The 25,336-nt window shown below is 34.1% G+C and overlaps 1 protein-coding gene across 5 annotated transcripts in view; it reads right to left on the bottom strand.

Moving 5' to 3' along the window:
* TET2 (tet methylcytosine dioxygenase 2) overlaps window positions 1–25,336 on the bottom strand; it is a 115,845-nt gene that overhangs the window by 8,469 nt on the left and 82,040 nt on the right. For 4 of the 5 annotated variants that reach the window (XR_011651134.1, XM_053922061.2, XM_024574945.4 and 1 more), the window contains 3 exons: window positions 11,486–11,636; window positions 9,515–9,604; window positions 299–436 (listed from right to left, as the gene is read on the bottom strand). Coding sequence is in view for 3 of the 5 variants with exons in the window: in XM_053922061.2 (XP_053778036.1) it covers window positions 299–436; window positions 9,515–9,604; window positions 11,486–11,636 (379 nt within the window). In the remaining 2 variants the exon portion in view is untranslated. Of the gene's footprint in view, window positions 1–298; window positions 437–9,514; window positions 9,605–11,485; window positions 11,637–25,336 lie in introns of those variants that run through there. The other variant, XR_006653244.2, reaches the window with a different exon arrangement.

Here is a 25,336-nt window from a genome sequence, read left to right as displayed (position 1 = left end):
TTTTAAAGAATTTTTGGCAGCCAGCTGTAGCTGGCAATGCATAGTCACTGGTTTAGATTAGCACCAAGAATTTCCATGATTTTCATCTGCTTGTCAACACAGTTTTACACCAGTGTGCCAACCTGCTACGAGAGGACTAGTTATGCCAAACAATTATGCAATAGCGGGTCATTCATGAACACACTGCTGTGCAGGGTGACACTTGCAGGGGACATGCCACTCTACCCAAATGCCGGGAACCTCCAGGCCTCTGCTCGTCAACAGGGCACGCCAGTGGCCCGTCCGAAGCCCCACTTACCAACGTGCTGCCGTTCTGCATGTTGTGCAGGTCCCTGTGGGCATGAGCACAGAAGTCCAAACACGCAGTGACCCCTGAGAACGGGCGGCCTTCCTTCAGACCCAGGCGGCACTCTGGTGCTCTGTGTTCATATTCAATCTGAAAAGGAGAAGTGAGTGCGTGAGCGGGGAGGCTCTCCGGCACACATTCACAGAAAGGCACAAGACCTGCGCACTAAGTAGGCCAAAAAAGACACACTGATATTCAGAATATTTAGAAGCATTGCGTACTTTATACCCCCAAACACAACAGAATGACACAAAATAAAGCAGATACCCTGCCACTGTAAAGTTATTTGACAGTGTTACGGAGGTTTAACTGACAAACATTAAACAGGGTACATTTAAAATAGTACAAAAAGTGTACTATTTGGTAAGTTCTGACATACGTACACGTGAAACCATCGCCACAATCAAAACAACGTCCGTATCTGTTACTCCCAAAAGCTTCTTCTTACCCCTTTGTAATTCATGCCTCCTCCTTGTGTCCAGGCAACTACTGACCTACTTTCTGTCACTATTGATTAGTTTGCATTTTCTAGAATTTTATATAAATAGATCCATTCTGAGTTAATTTTTATATATGGTATAAGGTTAAGAGTCAAGGGTAATTTTTTCCTATATGGCTATCCAGCTGTTCAAACACCAGGGAATAAAAAGACTGTCTCTTTTCCACTGAATTGTTTTTGCTGATAAGTGACCATACACGTTGGATGTATTTCTAGACTCTGATCTTTTGGCATATAATGGGGTGTGTGTGTGCACCAATATCAACTGTCCTGATTACTAATAAATGTAGATTTTTAGTAAATCTTGAAATCACAATGTAAATCTTCAAGTTCTTTTTTAAAAAAGGGATTAGTCAGAGAATATATACGCAAACCCATAGACACAGATAACAGTGTGGCGGTGGCCAAAGGGAAGGGGGAGTGGAGGCTGGGTGGAGCTGGGAAATGCTGGGGAGGGGGTGGTAATAGGAACATCTGTAATAGTGTTAACAATAAAAATAAAGTTAAAAAGTAAAAAATGTAGTTTTCTTTTTCTTTTTTTTTTTTTAGTAAATCTTGAAATCAGAATATAAGTCTTCAGATACTGGTCTTCTTTAAAAAATTATTTGACCATTCCATGTCCTTTGCATTTCTCTCTAAATATTTTAGAACCACCTTGTCAATAAAACACCTGGTAAGATTTTGATATGTCATGTATTGAATTCATTTGCACTGATTAATCTGGGGAAAACTGACATCTTATCAATACTGTCTTTGTGACCATAAACACGGTGTATGTCCCAGTTATTCAGGTCTCCTGTAATCTCTCTCAGCACTGTTTTGTAGTCTCAGTGTACAGGGCTTATGCTTCTTTGGAAGAGGTATGCCTAAGAGTTTCATATTTTTGATACTATTTTAATTGCTGTTGGTTTTCATTTCAATTCTTAATGGTTTATTGCTTATATTAGAAATACAATTGATGTTTGTGTTTTGCAGTTTTGCTAATCCATTTATTAGTTCTAGGAGTTTCGGGGGTTTTTTGGTAGATTCTTTGGGACTTTCTAAGTAGACAAGCTGCTAGACGTCTGCAAATATGAACAGTTGTATTTCTTCCTATCCAATCTGCACTATTTTAATTTCTTTTCACTGTCTAGAATTTTTGGTTAGATGTTAAATAGAAGTGGTGAGAATGAAAAATAAAATCCTTGTCTTGTTCCTAATTTTATGGGTAAAATGCTCATCCCTTCACCATTAAATATGTCAGTTTTAGGTTTTTAATCTATGCTCTTTACTTGGCTGAGAAATTTCCCTTCTATGGATGTGGAATATTGTCAAATATTCCTTATTTCTCTATCTATTAAGACAGTCATATTTTTCCCCATTATATTGGCTTATATGGTGAGTCCCATTGATTGATTTTTAATGTTAAGTGAACGAATAAGTTAAACTCCATTTGGCCATGATGTACTATCCCTTTACACATTGTCAAATCTAATTTTCTGTAATTTAGCTAAGAATTTTCACATTAGTATTTATGCAGAACATTTGACTATAGTTTTCTTTTTCTTTAATGCTTTTGTTTGGTTCTAGTATCAGAATATTTCCAGCCTCATAGAGTGAGCTGGGAAGTGTTTACTCCTTTTCTATTTTCTAGAAGCATTTCCATTGAACTGTTACTATTTCTTCCTTAAATAATGGGTCAGATTTGGAAGGGAAGTCATCTGAACTTGGAGTTTTCAAAAAGTTTTTAACTACGAATTTCAATTTATTAATTTAATTTCATGAATAGTCTTAATTGGATAAGACTATTCATGAAATTTAGTTTTTCATTAGTAAGCTTTGGTAATTTATGTTTTTTCAAGGACTTTGCCAACTTCATCTAAGTTACTGAAACTATTGGCATAAAGCTTAATAACATGTCTTTATTATTCTTTTAATTGCTGTAGGATCTGTAGTGATGTCTCATTTCTAATTCTTGATATTGGCAATTTTTACCTTCTCTTTTTTTCCTGATCGAATTGACTTAAAGTACCAGCTTTTGGTTTTCCTGATTTATTCTCTTGTTCTCTATGTTTTATTTAATTTCAGTTCTTTCTTTAGTTTTTCCTTCCTTTTGACTTTTAGGGCTAAGTTGCTCTCAGTTTCTTAGGTTAGAAACATAGATAGTTAATTTAAAACTTCATATTTTTCTAATTAAGTGTTTGGTGCTATAAGTATTTGTCTAAGCAAGGCCTTATAACTGCATCCCACAAGTTTCAATGCCATGTCTAAAGTTTCATTTAGCTTGAAATACTTTCTAATTTTCTTGTAATTTGTTCTTTGGCCCATGTCATTTAGAAATATATTGCTCCACTGACAGATATTTAGGGATTTGGTAGGTATCTTTCTGGTACAGTTTTTAATTTAATTTAATTGGCTTTTATGTAGTGGGTGCTTACTTCAAGGTTTACAGTGTACTCTTTAACTTACTAAGTCTACATTGTAACATTATACCACTCCACATATAATATAAGAACATTATATAAGAGCTGCATACAGAAGTCTCCTTTTATCTGAAGTTTGGCTCTCCACAGTTTCAGTTACCAGTGGTCATCCATGGTCTGAAATAGTAAGTGGAAAATTCCAGAAATAAACTATTTATAAGTTTTAAACTGCACAGCACTCTGGGTAGTGTGATGAAATCTCACACCAACCTGCTCAGTCCCACCTGAGTCGGGAATCATCCCTTTGTCCAGCACCTCCAGCTGCATGTGCCACCCCACCCACCCATTAGTAACTTGGGAGTCATCTTGCTGTCAGATCCACTCTTGTGGTGTCCCAGCATTTGTGTTTAAGTAACACTTATTTTATTTAATAATGGCTCTAAAACACATGAGTAGTGATGCTGGTAATTCAGATATGCCAAATGGAAGCCATAAATGCTCCCTTTAAGTGAAAAGTGAGTACAGTACAATAAGATATCTTGAAAGAGTACTTTTATTATAATTTTATAATTCTATTTGATTATTAGTTATTGTTGTTACTCTCCCTCTGTGTCTACTTTATAAACTAAATTTCATCATAGGTATGTTTGTGTAGGGAAAATATGGTATATGTGGGGTTTGGTACTAACCACAGTTCCAGGCATCCTCTGGAGTTATTAGAATGGATTCCCTGTAAATGAGGTGGGGCGGGAAGGTGGAGGGGGGCGTGTGAGGAACTACTGTCATTCCAATTCCCAAGTCTCTGTGCTACTTGTAAATGTTACAAACCTCAAAGTACATTGTTAATATAATTTTAATTGATATTAAATTTATATATTATTTAATTATATAAATAATATAAATAATATAGTTATATGTTATATATTATATATAATTAATTATATTTAATTATATTATTTAATTTATCTTTTAAAGAAAATTTTAAAATAAGAAAAATCTTTTTACTCACATATATACAATTTGTGATATTTTTCACTCCTTTTTGTCAATCCATATTTCTATCTGGTGTCATTTTCTTTTTACCAGAGGGCTTCCTTTAACATTTTTAAAGTGTTTTCAGCTGGTGGTAAATTATTTCCATTTTTATCTGAAAAAAATCTTTACTTTGCCCTGACTTTTAAGAGTTGTTTTCACTCATTTTCTAAGTTGACAATTTTTTCTTTCAGTACTTTAAATAAACTTCTCCTCTACCTTCTTTCACGCATTTTTTTCCGACATGAAGTCTCTGTGTTTATTATTATTTTCCTCATTAGATGTAATATGTCTTTTTTTCTCCATCTGCTTTTCACATTTTCCTCCTAATCACTGACTTTAAGCAAATTGATTTTCATGTATCTCCTATGTAGTTTACCTGATGCCTGTTTTCCACCTCTTTTGGGGTTTGCTGAGCTTCTGGAATCAATGGTCTTACAGTTTTGAACAAAACTGAAAAAAATAGCTATTATTTCTTTTAATATTTTTCTGTACCTACCTCCTTCCAGGACTCTAATTACATATATATTAGTGTACTAATTAGTTTAATCAGTAATAGGTCATTGATCTATACTATTTTTTCAGTTTTGTTTTTTCCCTTTATTTTACATTGGAATTTTTCTATTACTGTTTATTCTAGTCCACTAATCTGCTGTTGACTCCATCTAGTGCATTTTTCTTAATCCAGTCATCACGTATTTTTTATTTCTAAAAGTTTAATGTGGGTCTTTTTGATATCTTCTTAGATTTCTTTATCATGCTCATACTTTCCTCTGTTGTCTTAAAACAAATGGAATAAATATATGATTGGCATTTTAATGTCCTTCTGTCCATATTTTTATCATGTCATTTCTGTAACTATTTCTATTGATTGCTTTCCCTCCATTCTCATAATGGGTCATATTTTCTTGTTCCTTTTTATGATTAGGAATTTTTGATAGGATGCTAGATATTATAAAGTTTACCTATTTAGAAATTTTTTGAGTCTGTGTTTTGGGATGCTGTTATGTTATTCAGAATCAGTTTGATGCTTTCAAGTCTTGATTTTAAACATTTTTATGTGGGAGCAGAATAGCATAATCTACTTCTACTTCCAAGGTCATAAGATTCTGAATATGCTATTCGCTATTTTGTATGTTAATAGGACTTTTCCTTTTGAATGTTATTAACAAAAACTTCATAGGTCCTGTAAGAAACCAAGGGATTGTTCTGTCTGCTCCTTTTGATGGTTCTTTCTATAGCCTTGGTATTCTCTTCACACGCGTGCACTGTTCAGTATTCAGCTGAAGACTCAGAGAGAACCGTGTACAGGTATCAGGGGTGCTTCTCGATGATGTTCTCTCTCCCCTGGTACTCTTGAGTTGTGTGTTCCATGACCTTACTTCCCCAAACCCTGAGCTTTGTCTCCTCAATGCATAGAAACCCCTGGGGTCTGTTCAGGACCCTCTTCCTGGCCCTGCAGCCTAATGTGCTCTTCAGGAAATAGGTTATGGTAATCACAGATTCACTTTTTAATTTCCCCTTTTCTCCTGGCTCTACTATCTTATGCTTTTTATTCTCCTGTGTACAAAACAATTGTTTCTCATACACACACACACACACACACATTTTTTTACTTTGTAAAAGCACATCCAGTCTCTGTAAATTCATCACGACTGGATGCTGAAGCCACAACGTGATGTTTTGACGGTTTGAACGTCACTCACTACTGGGTTAGTAGAACATAGTTGTGTGCTGAAACTCATGGCTCCGGCCAAAGGAAAGTGAAGGTGTTTGCACTTTATTTCACAGCTGTGTGCTTTGGGACTGTTTAGTCCATGCTGCGGTATGCTCAGAATCAAGCTGTTCCTTGAATAAAAATGTACAGAAATACTGTGCTGGGGGTTTGTGCATGAATTACTGAAAAGTCATCTCCATGTCTGGAAGACAATTCTAAGCTGATGATGTAAGGTTTACTATTCAATATGGTAGCCACTAGGTAAATGTGGCTATTTAAATTTAATTAAATAAATTTGTTTACAATAAAAATAAAAATTCATTAACTCCTTTGCACTAGCCACATATTAAGCATTCAATAACCGCAAGTGGCTAGCAGCTACTGAACTGAATAGTGTAGACAGAATATTTCCATTTCCATAGCAAGCTCTCTTGGATAGCTCTGGTCTAAAATGTTATTTCTACATATGAAAAGAAAGCACATGATTTTGAGATTCGAAACCTGCTAATTTAGGCCTCAAGCTTAATGTTAAGACAACCATAGAAGAGACTGGGAAATGTAAGTCTACTGGGTAGGTATAAAGAAATATTATTTAAACTGAGAGTAATCCCATGGAGTTGACAGAAGAAATGCTCTGAAGACCCAATGAAGTTTAACTTTAGTATAAGATCTTAACTATGAAAACAGGGAATGAGGCAAGGAAGCACATTAAGGTATGAGAAATAAAGGTAATATATTCTGTTGGGGGAAGCAAGCAAAGATCAAATGGTAGGTTCTGACAATATCCATAACCTCAAAACATCTTCCCATTTACTATGTGGAAAGATCACATGCCTATTTTTAAAAAACCTCTAAACCATGTTAAGGCAGATAGATGAACATCACCAACAGTCCCTACCCTGCAATATAAAAACCAACTTACCCATTCATAGCCATTAACGGAATCAATTTAGAGAGACATTACATCTACTTCTTATGCAGGACTGTATGTAGTATTTACATTTTATTTTATTGTGGTACAGACACAACATGAGACCTACCCTTCTACCCAAATTTTCAGTGTTCAGTGCGTTATCGTTGGCTATGGGTAACAATGTTGCACAGCAGGTCTCCACAGCTTATTCATCGTGCTTGACTGAAACTTTATGCCCACTGCTTAATTCATGTAGCACTTATTAATATATAAATAGTTAAGAACATCTCATGAGTTACATATAATCTTATATATAATCATCTTGTTATCGCTTAAAACTTCTGAGTACCTTCCTGTTTTGTATACTCAAGGTTCAGGAAATGCACAAAATACTCCAAAGACAATGTAACAGGTTAGAACATAAATGCTTAGAAAATCAAGTAATTCTCATTCTACAGTGAAAACCCAAGGAATAAACATTAATGCTTTGTTCATCTGTCCCTCTTCCCAGCTAAAATCATGTGATTAATAGCACCTATAAAAATTCATTTAACAGAAAGCGGTCGCACTTGAAATTTAGCAACATAGACAATTCATTTTCTTCTTTTCAGCCTGATTTATTGTGTTTTTCATCCAGAATTATGTTTCAACAGCACCAAAGCATCATTGACTAAATTAGGTAAGGTTGTAAAATAATAACTTTAATCCCACTATTATAAATAGCATTTAAAAGAACTTTTATAGACATTCATATACATTTCTAAAATCCTAAGTTGTGACATAAAACAACTTATAAACAGACCATCATTATTAAATTTGCTTCCTTTGCTCCCACTAAAAAAGAAAGAGTTGAGGTTTAGGGAAAGTGTTAAGGTCCACAATGGAAAGGAGTAGCTAAATCATTCATTAGAATTGGCCTGTCTGCTATTAAACTAATATAATCTCATTAGTCTTCAATGTTAGGTAAATGTTTGCCAATGTACTACTGCCCTTCATGCGTCCCGGTATCCCTTTCTGCTCCATGCCTTCTCATCACCTCCAGCTTTCTTCCATCTGTCAGTCTGCCTCTTGCCCTTAACTCTTTAACTTCTCCTACTCATTGCTCTTACCCTTAGCACTTACGTTACTGGTTTCTCTTCCTCCACTTACTCATAAAATGTTGCTGTGCTCCAGAATCCTTCATTACCATCAGCCCCCTCTCCTCTCTATAATCTCCACTCTGAAAAATAGGCATTCACACCTATATATTCAACTTCTGCTACTTCCTGCATTTTTTGTAACTTCCAAATCTACAGTGCTAGCCATGGTTCTCCTTCGATTTTCCAGATCATTATCCCAGAAATATATAAACCTAGCATCTCCAAAATAAAATTCATCCTCTTCCCTTTCTCTCCCCCAAACTTAATTACTTTTCCTCCCTGATTCCTGATACTAGTTAACAGAACTACCTGTTCAAGTCAGATTCTTTTTTGCTCATCCTCAAATCCATTTGGTCACTAAATTCTGTAAGTTCCACCTCAAATATCTCACATCTTTATTTCCTTTTATATATCATTGCCATTTCTTTTGCTCAATGATGGCAACAGCTTACCTCTTTTACAATTTAGTCCTACCCTAATCTGAATTATATTTCACTTATTTGGGTGGTTGAGTGACCTTTTAAAAATTAAATCACTTCACTCTCTCCAACCCCAGCACACACTTAACATAACCAAATGTTAACTTCCTTAACTACATGATGAAATTCAAAGATCTTTTTGTGGACTGCAAGGATTTGTGACCTTATACCTGGACTCTACTCTCAGGGAGAACCTTTTTGTGTCTTCAGAAATGGGTGCAGACTTCCATCCCAGCTATTGTATTATTCTGTAATTGCTATTTTACATATCTATCTCTTTTCCAGGGAAAACGATTCCTTACAGACAGAAAAACTACATGCTCATGTTCACAGTGACTAAACAGTGTCTGGTTTTTAACAGGTTTTCATTTAATGCTTTTGTTGTTGATATTATTGAAACAGAAAAGACTTATAGTCTTTGCCTCTTTCCTGAGTATTTCTGAACAAGAATTTTAGAAAACTTAGCCTTCTAAATAGGTACATTGTAGAACATACTTATAAAAGAGGAAAAAACTTTTTGCTTGATTCGTGGAGCCAAGGCTGAAATAAGGAGGATCCAGCAGAATCTGGCATATATGGGCACTTACAAAGTAGTATACCCACAGCCTTATGTGTGTGTGTGTGTGTGTGTGTGTGTATTTTATATATACACTTCTGTGAAGACAGTTATGAAGTGGTTAGAGCCTATGGTTTGGGTCACATAATTTTAATCACCAAAATCTTCTTACAGAGACAAAATTATTCATATGAGAACAGGATTAGCAGATATTGTGATCCTCAGAAACTTGTATTTACTTATTAAGAGATCAAAGTAGTGTCATTTTTGTTTAGCAGAAACAAAACATTGCAGCAACTTTAACAATTAGATAGAGAAAAAGTTAGAAAAATAAAGAAAAATCAGTGCGTCAAAAATATTTTTGGCAATAGGTAGGTAGGTCATCAATAATAAGTACATGGTTCCAGTTATTGTCAATTATTTCAACGTACCTGATTATTATATGCATCGGGTGCAAGCTTCTTGTACGTCGGTGCCATGAGAGTGGACAGGTTTTGTAAATGAGACTCCAGTTTTTCTTCCTGTATAAAGTGAGTAATTCTACATTAAATTCTGCATCCACTCTCTCTGTGTATACGAGAGAATATCAGTTAGATCCCCCCTTATATCTTAGATCCAAACTACTAGATACTGTTCTTCTTACTAAGTAACTAAAGGACTTTCACATGACTATTTCTAGGTGAAAGTATAGGCCACATATTACCTAGTTTTGTATGTGCTATTAAATATCTAGTTCTTCAGCATTTTCATAAGATTAATTAACTTTCCACTTTGCCTGCATATAGTTGGCATTTTACAAACAGAAGCCTAGGCTAGCAGTAGGGTTGGGGGCATGAGAGTATATGGTCTGAAAGAGGCCACATCTCTATTCCCTCTCCAATTAGCTGCCAAGGATGATGAGCTATTAAAATGATTTGTTTGGTTTAATTTGTCTATTTCTAATCTTTATACTTTGATATGTCTATTAAGATAGCATTTCAAGATTTGTAATGATCTTCTCATATAACTCAAAATTACTAGGTGCTTCAAATGTGAATAAAACTTTCAGATCTAGAATATAGTTTTTATGAAGAACCTTATAAAGTTTACTTGAAAGAAGAAATGTTCAGTTACACCTGCCACAAAGAACAGATTTTTTTCAAAGTAATATGCTTTTTTAAGACTGTAGGTGATAATACTCAGTTGTTCTATTCATACTTACAAGTTCTCATTTCATATTGATATTTCTCTAAAAATTCTGGGAGATGTAACTACCAGGCAGAAATGTACTTATTCACATTTTTAGAAGCTGAGGAGGCTTCTGGACAGTGCCCTCCCACCTCACTAAGGGAGGGTGTTACTAGCCGTTTCCTGGATTTGGTTCACACGAAACCTGGCTGGAGTGATGAACATTTACGAGATGGTGTTGAACTGGCTCACCAGTGTGGGAAATTCAAGTGGCTGACACCATGCGGAATTCCTGCTCTTCATTAGGCTTATGAGATATTTGATTTTTCTTACAAGAAGACATCTAGCACATTTAAGGTATTTGTTTATTAAAAATGTGATCCTATGAAAAATATATCATAATTCAAGAGTTTTGCACTTCTTACTATCACAGTCATAAATAATAAAGTTAACAAATTTTTCATTTAGGGCATATCAATATTATAATATCCATAGTATAACTATATTTCAATTGCATTTAAAATCTGAAAGATAATTATACGGTACACAGAATAACTAAAAATTGGGTCATATCTAAATGATAAATACACTTAGGTTTTCTGATTCTACAATTAGCATACTCTAGAACGCATGCTACCCAAATGTTGTTAAATTTGATACAAACCTGCAAGTTATATTTTGAAAAATATATATTCTTGAGAAAAAAACAAAAAACCAGTGACTTCAATAAGAAATCAGTGTTCATTTATTTCAATTGTAGTTTTGTTTAAAATCTAAATATGTCTTAGGTACTCAAATGCATTCATTATAGTTGCTAAATTACCACATCTCATGGTGTGAAAATATGACTAGAAATGGTCTTTTCTGAATGAGACCATCAGTTTTATTCAGGTTCAAAAGATGATAGTTTTAATCTGAAGTGTTAATGTTTAGTTTTAATAACTGAATTGACAGCTGTTCAAAAATCTAGAATTAACGTAAAAGATAGAGAATAAATATAAAAGGCAATAGGTATGAAAAGTTTATGTTGCTCAAGTTTTGTTACTTTGGTATAACATGGTTATTATGCTTAATAAATTAACTAAATTATAATGTGTCTACAGTTTAGCAAAAATTTTGTTGATTCATCTCTGAGATGAAATTCTTTGTTAGAGTTTAATGGAGTGTGTCATACTGTTCATCTGCGCTCATCAGTTCTCCATGAAAAATAAAGGTATTTCAGGAAGTAAACAAACCTCTTTTGGGTCATCCCCAAGCAGCTTAAATTTTCTTGGTATCTTGCTTCTGGCAAACTTACATCCATTGTAGTACATGCTCCATGAACAACCAAAAGAAAAGGAGGCACCACAGGTCTCTGGGTCCAGCCCTTGACAGGCACAGGTTCTCCTGAGAAATCAAAGGATCAAGGTCATGGCTATGGATAGCATTGTCTAGGCTGCCAATCTCATATTCTAGGTATCTGCATGCAAATATGAGTGCAAATTAGTTTTTTAACGACATCTAATCTAATTCTGTATTAAACTGTGGCACTCATATCAGAAAAAAACTATTTCAATTGACTTTAAAAATAATTCAAACAAACTTTTTATTGTAGTATGATACACACACAGAAAACCACACATCATTTTATAGCTTACAAATGAAATACCCAAGACAGTAGCATCCAAATGAAGAAATAAAACATATTCTTGCACTCCAGAATCTCCTCTTAATTATTCCTTCCAGGAGATGTTCTACTAACAATAACTTCTATCAGATTAGCTTTGCTTATTTTTATTATTTGTATATATTTATATATGTAACATATATACAAACACAGTTTTGCCTATTTTATAATATACTTAGGATACTATATACCTACTGTATATAGTGTATCTACATATACACACATATGTGTGATACAGTTTTGCCTTAGTATAAAATACGATATTAAAAACACTAGTATTAAATATATTGTGTACATAGTATAAAATAGGCAAAACTGTATCTACACACACACACGTGTATGGAATTATATACCTATATATGGAATTATATAGTATAAGCTGATTTGTGTTTTGCTTTTGTTCATTATGTTCAGAATATACACCCATGTTAATGTATGTGTTGTGCTTTCTTCACGTTTATTCATTTTGTTGTTTTTCATCATATGCCACAAATTAACTATTCTAGTATTGATGGATATTTGAGTGCTTTCTAGTTTTTGGCTAAAACACACTATTGTGCCTTCACAGCCCAAGTCAAATATATCCCAAGAGCAATAAACAATAAGCTAAGAAGCCAAAACACAAAACATGATGGAATAACCTCCTAGGAAAAGTATATTCAGTAGGTATTCTTTCAGCTTTACTGAGGAATGACTGGCAAACAAAACTGTAAGATTCTAGTGTACAATGTGACGGCTTGATATACGTACGCATTGTCAAAGCTTTCCTCCGTAGAGTTCATTCACACATCCCTCACCTCACATATTCATCTTTTTAAAAATTTGGTGTGGAACGAATATTTAAGATCTACTTTCTCAGAAATTTTCAAATATATGATACAGTATTATTAACTCTAGTCACCATGTTATACTTTAGATTCTCAGACATTTTCATTTTATAACCCAAATATTGTATCCTTTTATAAAACTCGTCCTATTTCCCCTGCTCCCAAGCCCCACTTTTTAAAAAGTATAAACACTTTTTCGCTCTGCTTCTATGAGTTTGACTTTTCTTTTGCATTTGTTTTTGATTCCACAGATAAGTGACTCCATGCAGTATTCGTGTGGCTTATTTCACTTAGGATAATGCCCTCCAGGTTTCCACGTTGTCACAAGTGTCAGGATTTCCTTCCTAAAGCCTGAACAGGTATTCCTGTGTTTTTGTATGCACAAAACACATCTTCTTTACCCATTATCTGTTGTGGATGCTCAGGTTGTATCCACACTTTGGTTACTGTGAATAATGCTCCAATAAACACTGAAGTACAGACAGCTCTTTGAGATAATAATTTCATATTCTTTGGATAGATACCCAGAAGTGGTATTCCTGGATCATATGGTAGTTCTGTTTTTAAGTTTTTGAGGAATCTCTATACTGTTTTCCAAGGTGGCTGTACCAGCTTGTGTTTCCAACACAGTGTACAGGGTTCCCTTCCCTACACATCCTTGCCAGCATCTGTTATATCTTATTTTTTGATAATAGCATCCTACCAAGTGTGAAGTGGTATCTCATTGTGGTTCTGATTGATTGATAGTTCCCTGATGATTAGTGATGAGAAACAGCTTTCGTGCACCCGTTGGCCACTTGTATGTCTTTTATATAAAAATGTCTGTTCAGGTCGTTTGCCCAAATTATGTTGTTTTCTTTTTCCTCTCTCTGTCCCTCCTTTCCTTCTTTCTTTTTCTTTTTCTTTTTGCTATTGAGTTCTATGAGTTCCTTTTATATTTTGGATACTAACCTCTTATTGGAAATGTGGTTTGCAAATACTTTCTCCCATTCCATAGGTTGTCTTTCATTTTGTTGATGGTTTCCTTGCTGTGCAAAAGATTTTTAATTGGATGTGGTCACACTTAATTTATTTTGCTTTTGTTGCTTAGTTTTTGGTGTCAAATCCAAAAATCACTGTCAAGAGCAATGTCAAGAAGTTTACCCCTGAAGGGGTTAAAATCAGGCCTCCCCAAGATGTGCCACTTTTGCATGTGAATTATTTTGAAAGGCAATAGAATTCCTGTAGACTCACAAGAAACTTTTACCTCTCCTTTAAATAATTTATTTTAGGGGACTTGCCTATAACAAGAGTTATCATCAGAAATAATTTTATGACTTATCTACAGGGCAAAGCAAACTCCTAATTACTGAACATCTGCTCTTCCTAGCATCCATCCTGCAAATGACCTTCCTCCCTTCTGAAGACCCAGAGTGCCCTAACCCAGAATATTACATACACGTCATTTTCCCTTTCTGTCTCTGAACCTCTCATGTATGTGAGGTCTCTGACTCTCTCATATATGTGATCTTCTCATATGTACACATGTAATTAAACTTGCTTATTTTCTGTTAATCTGTCTCATGTTGGTTATTAGACCAGCTGGAAGAACCAGAAGAGTAAAGGTTTTTCTCCATGCTTCCTATGCTTTTTTCTATGAGTTTTATAGTTTCAGATCATATGTTCAAGATTATAATCCATTTCAAATTGATTTTTGTGCACGGTGTAAGAGAGGAGTTCAGTTTCATTCTCTTGTATGTGATAATCAGTTTTCCCATCATCATTTATTTTATTTTTTATTCACTTTTTTTATTGTTGTTCAAGTACAGTTGTCTCCCCATCATCATTTATTGAAGAGAGTACTCTTCTCCCATTGTATGGCCTTGGCTCCTTTGTCAAAATCAATTGGGCATATTTCCATGGGCTTATTTCTGGGTTCTGTATTCTGTTCATCAATCTATGTGTCTGTTTTGATGCTAGTACCATACTGTTTTGATTGCTAGAGCCTTGTAATATACTTTAAATTCAAGAAATATGATAACTTCAGCTTTGTTCTTCATCTCAAGATTGCTTTGAAAATTGGGGACCTTTTTTGGCTCTATACAAATTTAAGGATTATTTTTTTCTATTACTGTAAAAAAATCAACATTGAAGTTTTGACAGGGATTTCACTGAATCTGCAGATTTAAAAAAATAGTACAGGTATTTTAAACAATATTATTTTTCCAATCCATTGGCTAAGAATATATTTCCATTTTATTTGTGTCTTTTTCTACATCTTTTCATTAATATCTTATAGTTTTAAGTATGCAGATCTTTCTCCTCCTTGGTTAAATTTATTCCTAGGTATTTTATTCCTTTTTGTGCTATCACAAATGGGATTGTTTTCTTAAATATTCTTTGTTAGTTCACTGTAAGTGTAAAAACACAATGAGTTTTTGTACATCAATGTTGCATCCTGATATTTTACTTAATTTGTTTATTATAAGAGTTTCTGGTATAATTTTAAGAGTTTTCTACATATGGTATTTTTCTACATATATGTTATCTGCCAATATTGATTAATTTACTTCTTTCATTCTAATTTGGATGTCTTTTATGTCCTTTCTTGCTTGACTTCTTTGGCCAGGATTGTCAGTAGTATATTAAATAAAAATGGTGAAAGTGGGCATTTTTGTCTTATTCCTTATCTCAGAGGAAAAGCTTTTTGCTTTTGAACACTGAGTATGTTAGCTGTGACCTCTCACATATGATTTTCATTATGTTGAGATACATTCCTTTTTAATCAGTTTGTTGAGTTTTTACCTTAATGGGATATTGAACTTTGTTAAATGCTTTTCTTGTACCTACTCAGATAATCATTTGATTTTTATCCTTCACTTTATTAATGTGGAGTATTACATTAATTGATTGGGTATGGTGAACCATTCTTACATCCCTGGAATACAGCCCCCTTGATCATGGTGTATGATCCTTTGAATGTACTATACAAGTTGGTTTGCTAATATTTTGTTGAGGAATTTTACATTTTATGTTCATCAGGGATATTGGCTGGTAATTTTCTTTTCTTATACGGCCCACTATTTTGGTATCAGGGTAATACTGGCCTTGTAAAATAAATTTGGAAGTGATCTCTTCAAATATTTTGGAACAGTTTGAGGTGAATTCAAACTCAGATAAAATGAAGACAGCCTTTCTAGTGAGGTCTTCTAGAGAATGACCAAATAGGTAAAATGATGACTCTTCCCTCGGAATGGGGCTTTGGATGATATCCAATCTAATACTCCTACACCCAGGGGTTGCCAGGATGATATTCGCCATAAATGAGGCCTCTTGGTTTCCAAGGCTGTTGTGGAGTTCAGGGTAGAATGGGAATAAGGCAAGTTGAAACACTACAAAACTTATTCTTCTCATCAAAATTCCATTGCTTTTCTTGAATAAATGTTCCTGGAAAGCTATAGGGCTTTTGTAAATTCATAGATTTCTCAGAAGTTGATTCTGATAATATTTACCAGTATTCTTATTGCTTTTAATGTAGAGAAAATTTTCAGAGATTCTTATTCTGCCATCTTTGCTGAAGTCTATGAAATTATAATTTCTAATTGTAACAATTCTTTTGCATTCTTTAGTTTAGATTCTTTAAATAATTTTCTTTATCAGCTTTTTGGTCACCATGAAATATAGATTGTAAACAAATGACAGAATAAATTCATGGTAAGTTGTCAAATTTTTGAATAGTAATTTAGTGCCTTAGTAATCATCAAAAATGATCAATTAGTTTGTTCTTTGTTTTAGTATCATTATTAACTCATGGATTTTAACTTATGTTCAGTAACAAGATCTCCTCATGTCACAATATAGAGAAGCAATTTCCAAAAAATGTCATTACTACTGATGTGCAATGAGGTCAGAAGAACAATAACTCAACTGAAAATTTCACTAAAAGGGTTCCACAGTAGATTACATCACGGGAAAAAAGATCAATGAAATCAAAGACAGGGAAAAGAGCAGTGGAATTCATCCAATTGCAGTAGCAAAAATTGAAAACAAAGAATAGAAGTGAAGACAGCTTAAGGATTTATAGGATACCATTAGGACCAATATATACATTACAAGGGTCCTAGAGGAGAAGAGATCACTTCCAAATTTATTTTACAAGGCCAATATTACCCTGATACTAAAACAATGGACATTACAGGAAAAGAAAATTACTAGCCAATATCCCTGATGAACTTACAATGTAAAATTCCTCAACAAAATATTAGCAAACCAGGTTTTGTAGTACAAAGGATCATACACCACGATCAAGGGGGCTATATTCTAGGGATGTAAGAAAGGTTCACCATACCCAATCTATGCACTGCTCCGCATTAATAACATGAAGGCACTGGGACGGCATATTAAAGTGCTGTTTAGAAAAAGATGGTCAACTATGAAATTCTGCATCTAGCAAAACTATCCTTCAATAATGAATAATAAATTAAGATATTCCCTGATAAATAAGCTGAGAGCATCTATTGCCATTAGGACAGCTCTAAAAGAAATATTAAATGGAGTCCTTCCGTTTAAAAGGAAAGGAAACCAGGCAGTAACTTGAGTTTACATGAAAACATAAAGAGAACCAGTAAAAGTTAGTACTTAGGTAAACAGAAAAGATGTTATACATATTTTTTTTGTTTTAAACACTTTTCTCCTATCTGATTTAAAGGGAACTATATAAAGCAATAATTACAAATGTATGTTAATGGGCACACAATGTATAAAGTGTAACTCGTAAAAAAAAGGAGTTTAAAGGAAAAGGAGGGAACAGGGCTATATAGAAACAAAGCTTCTATACACTATTGTAATTAAACTGGTATTTCCCCAAATTATGTTGTTATAATTTAAGATGTTAAAATCTCCAGGGTGCACCCAACAAAAATATAACTTCAAGTAATATAATAAAAGAAATGATAAGGTAGTTATAATGGTACACTAGAAAATATCAATTTAATACAAAATAAGGTAGTAATCAAAGAACAGAGAAACAAAAAACACAGACATACAGAAATCAAGACTAAATTGGCAGACATAAATACAACTTCATCAGTAATTAGATTTGATGTATATGGATTAAATAATACAGTTAAAAGGCAAAGACAGAAAAAAATGGATTAAAAACACAATCCAGCTGCCTCCAAGAGACCCATCTCATTAAAAGATACACACAGACTAAAAGTAAAAGGTTGGAAAAAGATATTTCACACAAATAGGAAAGAAAAAAAAAAGCTGGGAGAGCAGTACTTATATCCAAAAAAATAGACTTTAAAACCAAGGCTATATAGTAAGAGACAAAAAAGGACATTACATAATGATAAAGGGAACAATCTAAGGAGAGGATATAACCCTAGTAAACATTTATGCACCCAATATAGGAGCACCTAAATAGTACAGGAAATCTTGATGGACGCATCAACAGAAATAGTTGCAGTTGGGGATTTTAACACCCCAATGCCTTCAATGGATAGATCTTCCAGGCAGAAAATCAACAAGGACATAGCGGCCTTAAATGACACACTAGATCAAATGGATTTAATTGATATCTTCAGAGCATTTCACACTAAAGAATATACATACTTTTCAAAGTGCATATGGAATGTTTTCAAGGACAGACCACATGTTGGGACACACAGGTCTCAATAAATTTAAGACGACTGAAACCATATCAAGCATCTTCTATGGCCACAATGCTGCAAAACTAGAAATCAATCACAAGAAGAAAACTGAAAAACTTAAAGACATGGAAGCTAAATAGTAGGTTATTAAACAATGAATGGGTCAACAACACAATCAAGGAAGAAATCAAAAGATACCTTGAAACAAGTGAAAATGAGGACACAAAAATCCAAAATCTATGGGACACTGGGAAAGCAGTCCTAAGAGGAAAATTCATAGCAGTACACGCCTATCTCAGAAAACAAGAAAAAGCTCAAAAAATCATTCTAACTTCACACTTAAAGGAACTTGAAAAAGAATAACAAACAAAGCCCAAAGTGAGTAGAAAGAAGGAATTAATAAAATTCAGAGCAGAAATAAATGAAATAGAGTCTAAAATAATGATACAAAAGATCAAAGATTCCAAAAGTTGGTTCTTTGAAAAGATAAACAAGATTGACAGACCTTTAACCAGACTCATCAAGAAAAAAAGAGAGAGGACCCAAATAAATAAAATCAGAAATGAAAGACGAGAAATAACAACTGACACCAAAGAAATACAAAGGATTGTAAAAAAAACCTTATGAACAATTACATGACAACAAACTGGACAACCTGGACAAAATGAATAAATTCCTAGAAACATAAATCTTACCAAAATAAATCAGAAAGAATCAGAGAATCTAAATAGACAGATTAAACCTAATGAAACTGAAGCAGTAATCAAAAAACTTCCAACAAACAAATGCCCTGGACCAGCTGGCTTCAAGAGTAAATTTTACCAAACATTCTGAGAAGAACTAACAGCCTTCCTTCTCAAACTATTTCATATAATTCAAGAGGAGGGAAGGCTCCCAAACTCATTTTATGAGGCCAGCATTATCCTAATTCCAAAACCAGATAAAGACACTACAAAAAAAGAAAATTATAGATCAATATCATTGATGAACATAGATGCTAAAATCCTCTACAAAATATTAGCAAACCAAATACAGCAATACGTCAAAAAGATCATATATCATGATCAAGTGGGATTTATTCCAGGAATGCAAGGTTGGTATAACATTTGCAAATCAATAAATGTGATATACCACATAAACAAAATGAAGACAAGCCACATGATCATATCAACAGATGCAGAAAAAGCTTTTGATAAAATCTAGCACCCATTTATGATCAAAACTCTTAGCAAAGTGGGAATAGAGGGAACATTCTTCAACATAATAAGGCCATATGTGACAAACCTACTGCCGGGATAGTACTCAATGGGCAAAAACAACAAGCATTCCCCTTAAGATCAGGAACAAGACAGGGATGTCTGCTTTCACCTCTCTTATTTAACATTGTACTGGAAGTCTGAGCCACAGCAATCAGAAAAGAAGAGGAAATAAAAGTCATCCAAATATGAAAGGAAGAAGTAAAACTGTCTTTATTTGCAGATTCCACCAAAAACTACTAGAACTGATCAATGAATTCAGTGAAGTAGTAGGATACAAAATTAATATCCAGAATCAGCTGCATTTTTATACTCCAATAACAAAGAGAAAGGGAATTAAGAAAACAATCCCATTCCTAATTGCTTCAAAAAGAATGAAATACCTAGGAATAAACCTAAACAAGGATGTAAAAGACCTGTACATGGAAAATTATAAAACACTGAAGAAAGAAATTGAAGACACAATAAATGGAAGCACGTACCATGTTCATGGATAGGAAGAATTAACTTCATTAAAATGTTTATGCTACTCAAAGCAATCTGTACATTCAATGCAATTCCTATCAAGATTCCAATGACGTATTTTACAGAACTAAAACAAATTATTTCAAAAATTTATATGGAACCAGAAAAGGTCCTGCATAGCAACAGTGATCCTGAGGAAGAAGACAAAGTTGGAGGAATCACGCTACCTAATATCAAACTATATTACAAGACCACAGAAATCAAAACGGCCTGGGACTGGCATGAAAACAGACACATAGATCAGTGTAATAAACCCAGTAATAAACCCACACCCTTACAGTCAATTAACATTTGACAGAGGAAGCAAGCACACGCAATGATAATTTATACAATAAGATAGTTTACACAAAGATAGTTTATACAATAAATCGTGCTGGGAAAATCGGATAGATATGTGCAGAAAAATGAAACTAGACCACCTTCATACACCACACACAAGAATAAATTCAAAATGGATCAAAGACTTAAACATTAGACCTGAAACCATAAAAATCCTAGAAGAAAATGTAGGCCGCAAAATTTCGGACATTGCTTTAGACATTTTTTACCAAATATATTCCCAGGCAAAGAAAACAGAAAAACAAAAACAAAAACAAATAGGACTACATCCAACTAAAAGTTTTTGCATTGCAAAGGAAAACATCAACAACAACAAAAAGGCAACCCTCAAAATGGGAGAACATATTTGCTGAATACATCTGATAAGGAGTTAATATCCAAAATTTATTAAGACCTTACAAACTCAACACCAAACAAACAATCCAATTAAAAAATGGGCAAAGGACCTGAACAGGTACTTCTTCAAAGAGGACATACAGAGGGCTCAGAGACATATGAAAAGATGCTGAACATCATTAATCATCAGAGAAATGCAAATTAAAACCACAACGAGGTATCATCTGACACCGTCAGAATGCCTAGCATCAATAAATCAACAAACAACAAGTGCTGGCAAGGATATGGAGAAAGGGGAACCCTATCGCACTGTTGGTAGAAATGCAGACTGGTGCAGCCACTGTGGAAAGCAGTGTGGAGATACCTCAAAAAATTAAAAATATACTTGCCTTTTGACCCAGTGACCCCACTTCTGGGAATGTATTGGAAGGAACCTAAAACACTAATTGGAAGGAACATAAACACCCCTATGTTCACTGCAATGTTACTTACAATTGCCAAGATATGGAAGCAGCCCAAGTGTCCATCAGTAGATGAGTGGATAAAACAACTACAGGACATTTTACACAATGGAGTTCTACTTGGCCATAAAAAAGAAGAAAATTTTACCCTTTGCAACAGTATGGATGGGCATGGAGGACATTATGCTAAGTGAAATAAACCAGTTAGAGAAAGACAAATATCATATGATTGCATTAATATGTGGAATCTACTGAACAAACTGAACTAACAAGCAAAACAGAGACAGACTCATAGATGGAGAACAGATGACAGCTAGTGGGGGGTGGGGAGGCAATTAGGGGTGGAGGGATTGAGCAAAAGGAAAAAGGACTCATGGACATGGACAACAGTGTGGTGATTGCTGGGATGAGGGGTGTATAAGGGGGTTAAATGGTAACGGAAAAGACCAGTAAGATAAAGATTAAATTCAAAAAAGCACAATCCAATTATATGTTGCCTACAAAAGACATGCTTTTAGTTTCAAAGAGGCAAATAGGTTGAAAATAGAAGGATGAAAAAAGATATTATGCAAATAGTGATCAAAAGCTAAATGAAATGGCTGCACTAACATCAAAATAGAATTTCAGACAATATTTTTGCCTAAGTAATTAATAAGTATAACAAAGAAGTACATTCTATAATAATAATAAAGGGGACAATTCATTAAGTAGATGTAAAACACATATAAACCTAAGAAGAGAGCACCAAAATACATGAAGTAAAAAATAACAGAATTAAGGGATAAAATAGATAATTGAATACTCCACTTTTAATAATGGATAGAACAACTACACAGAAAATCAAGGAGAAACTGAAGAGGCGAAAAAACACTGTAAATCACCTAAAGGCAGCAGACACCTACTCTAGAGAGCACGGCAGCGAACAGCAGAGTACACCTTGTTCTCAAGTGCTCATGAAACACTCTCCAGAGTAGACTATGTCAGACTGCAAGACAAGTCTCATTAATTTGAAACAATCAAAGTAATACAAAATATATTCTCTGTTATCAATGGAATGAAATTATGAATGCATAAGAAGCGGAGTTGGGTAATTAATAAATATGTAGAAGTAAAACAATATGCTCCTAAGTAATCAGTGAGTCAAAGATAAAACAATAAGGTAAGTTAGAAAATACTTAGTAAGAAATGAAACTATAAAGTCAGTGTACCAAAACTTTGTGTGATGCAGCTAAAGCAGGCTTAAGGGAAATTTATAGTTTAAAATGCCTATGGTAAAAAATAAAAAAATTCTCAAATTTATAAACTAATCTTCTATATTAAAAAAATAGACACAGAAGAGCAAACTAAATCCAAAGCAAGCAGAATGACGAAATTACTGAAAATTTGAGTAGAAATTAACAAAATAGAGAATAAGCTATAGGGAAAAATCAAAGAAATCACAAGTGTTTTGAAAAAATCAACAAAACTGACAAAACTAGCTAGAATGACCAATGAAAAAGAAAGAAGACCAAATAATTAAAATTAAGAGTGAAAAAGGACATTATTACTGATCTTATTAAAAGCACTATAAGTGAACACTATACCAATAATATATCAACAAATTAGATAACCTACATGAAATGGACAAAGTCCTACAAAGTCATAAAGTACTGAAATGACTCAAGAAGAAATAGGTACACTGAATAGACTTACAACAAATGAAAAATTGAATTAGTAATCAAACAGTTAAAGAAATAGTCTCAGTCCTTTACAAATTCTCCCAAAAAATTAAAGAGGGAACAATTCTCAATGTGCTCTATGGAGCCAGCATTCCGGCGACACCGACATTAAAAGCTGTCACAAGAAAATATGGACCAGTATCCTTATCAAGAGAGATGTAACAATCCTCAATAAAATACTAGCAAACAGAATCCAGCAACATATAAAACATTATACATTATCCCACGAATGCAATGTTTTTCCACTGCACAAAAATCAATATATTGTACCACTTTAATAAAATAAAGAATAAGAACATGATTATCTTATTAGATACAGAAAAAACACTTGAGAAAGTCTAACACCCATTAATGATAAAAATACTCAACAAACTAGGAACAAAAAGATACTTCTTCCACCTGATAAAGAGCATCTACTAAAAGAAAAAGAAAAAGGAGTACTGAGACAGCTGGATAGCCATATGCAAAAGAATGAGTTTGGACACTTACATAATAACATAAAATTAACTCAACAGTGATCAAAGACTTAAATATAAGAACTAAAACTATAATACTTAGAAGAAAACATTGATGTAAATCTTCAAGACCTTAGATTAGGCAATAGTTTCTCAGATGTGACACTAAAAGTACAAAAAAATAATTAAGAAATAGATGAACTTGATGTAATGAACATTAAAAGCCTTTGTACTTCAACCTACAGAATAAGAGAAAATGTCTGTAAACCATGTATCTGATAAAGTTCTAGTATCCAGAATATATAACTCTTACAACTCAAAAAACAATTTAAAAATGAGCAAAGATTTAAGTAGGCATTTCTCAAAAAAAAAAAAAAAAGATGTAGGAATGGCTAAAAGCACATGAGATAATGCCTGACATGATTAGTCATGAGGAAACGAGCATCCAATCCTCGATACACTTCATACCCACTGGGAGGGCTGTAGTAAAAAAAGGCAGACAATAACTGGTTTGGTGAGGATGTGGAGACATTGGAACCTCCATATGTTGCTGGCTGGAATACAAAATGGTGCAGCTGCTTTGGAGAACAGTTTTTTATTCCCTCAAAAGTTAAACATTGTAATTACCATATGACCAACAATGTCACTCTTAAGTCTATGCTCATGGGAACTGAAAATATGTGTTCATAAAAAAACTTATACATAGCACTGTCTGGTGTGGCTCAGTGGATTGAGTGCTGGCCTGCAAACCAAAGGTCACCAGTTCGATTCCCAGTCAAGGCACTTGCCTGGGTGGTGGGCCACATGCCCAGTAGGGGCTGCGTGAGAGGCAACCACACATTGATGTTTCTCTCCCTCTCTTTCTCCCTCCCTTCCACTCTCTAAAAATAAATAAATACAGCCTTTAAAAAAATTCTAATAGCCTTTAAAAAAAAAAAGTGCTAGTGGGGGTGGGAGGAAATATATGCAACAGTATCGATCAAATGTTGATAAACACTGAAGCTAAGTGATAGGCCCACAGAGATTTGTTATACTACACACCTCCATTTAATGAACATTTGAACACTTCTATAAAATAAAGCTTCTTTAAAAGTTTAACATCACCCAGAATGGCAGAAGGCATTTCTGGCTCTGACTTTCTTATAATGAAAGATACACTCCCACAATGCTTAACTTGCCAAAAAATTATTGGTTAGGCTTAGTCATAAAATGGAACTCTCAAAGGGAAATCTTTAAAGGAGAAACAGCTGGTTTGGCTCAGAGGAAATGTTAAAATCCGTTCTGACCGTCCCACTGAAAGCTGCTCTCAGATTCTCTCCTGGACTCACCGTGGGCAGTTCTGGCGCGTGTGGGCACGGGGAATTTGAGAACTCAGTGATGCTCTCACACGGCCTTGAACATGAAACTGAGTCAGCAGCTCCAGTCTGATATTATCTTATATTCTTGGCAAAAAGCCATAATTTTAACTTCTGTCAGACACAAAATGTATTTTATGGGGTAGAAGGAACTTCAGAAGTCTATCGAGTAATCTCTGTTGCCACTGGTTAGGTGTCTATTTTAACCATGCTTCTCAGGTACATTTTTTGAAGAATAGCTGTTTGGAGAATTAGCCCAGAATTAAAATTTCATCTAGTAATTACACATATTCACCTTGCAATTCTGGACAGCGATAAGCAAAGGTGACAGACTGGCCTTTCAAAAGTCTTAATATTTGAAGTACATCTTTTAATTATAATTTTTTTAGACCCTGGCTCAATTATCATTCTGCTTTCCAAATGCAAAATAACACACTTTAGGAGAGATCTTCCACAGAATTTCCTTCTATGTGTCAGATTCCATTCCAGGCAATGGCACTGATAGGAATTAAAGA

Source organism: Desmodus rotundus, chromosome 4 (genome assembly GCF_022682495.2).
Source record: "Desmodus rotundus isolate HL8 chromosome 4, HLdesRot8A.1, whole genome shotgun sequence".
NCBI lineage: Eukaryota > Metazoa > Chordata > Mammalia > Chiroptera > Phyllostomidae > Desmodus > Desmodus rotundus.
Note: the sequence above shows the minus strand (reverse complement) of the source record. Positions and strands in the feature narration are given on the sequence as shown.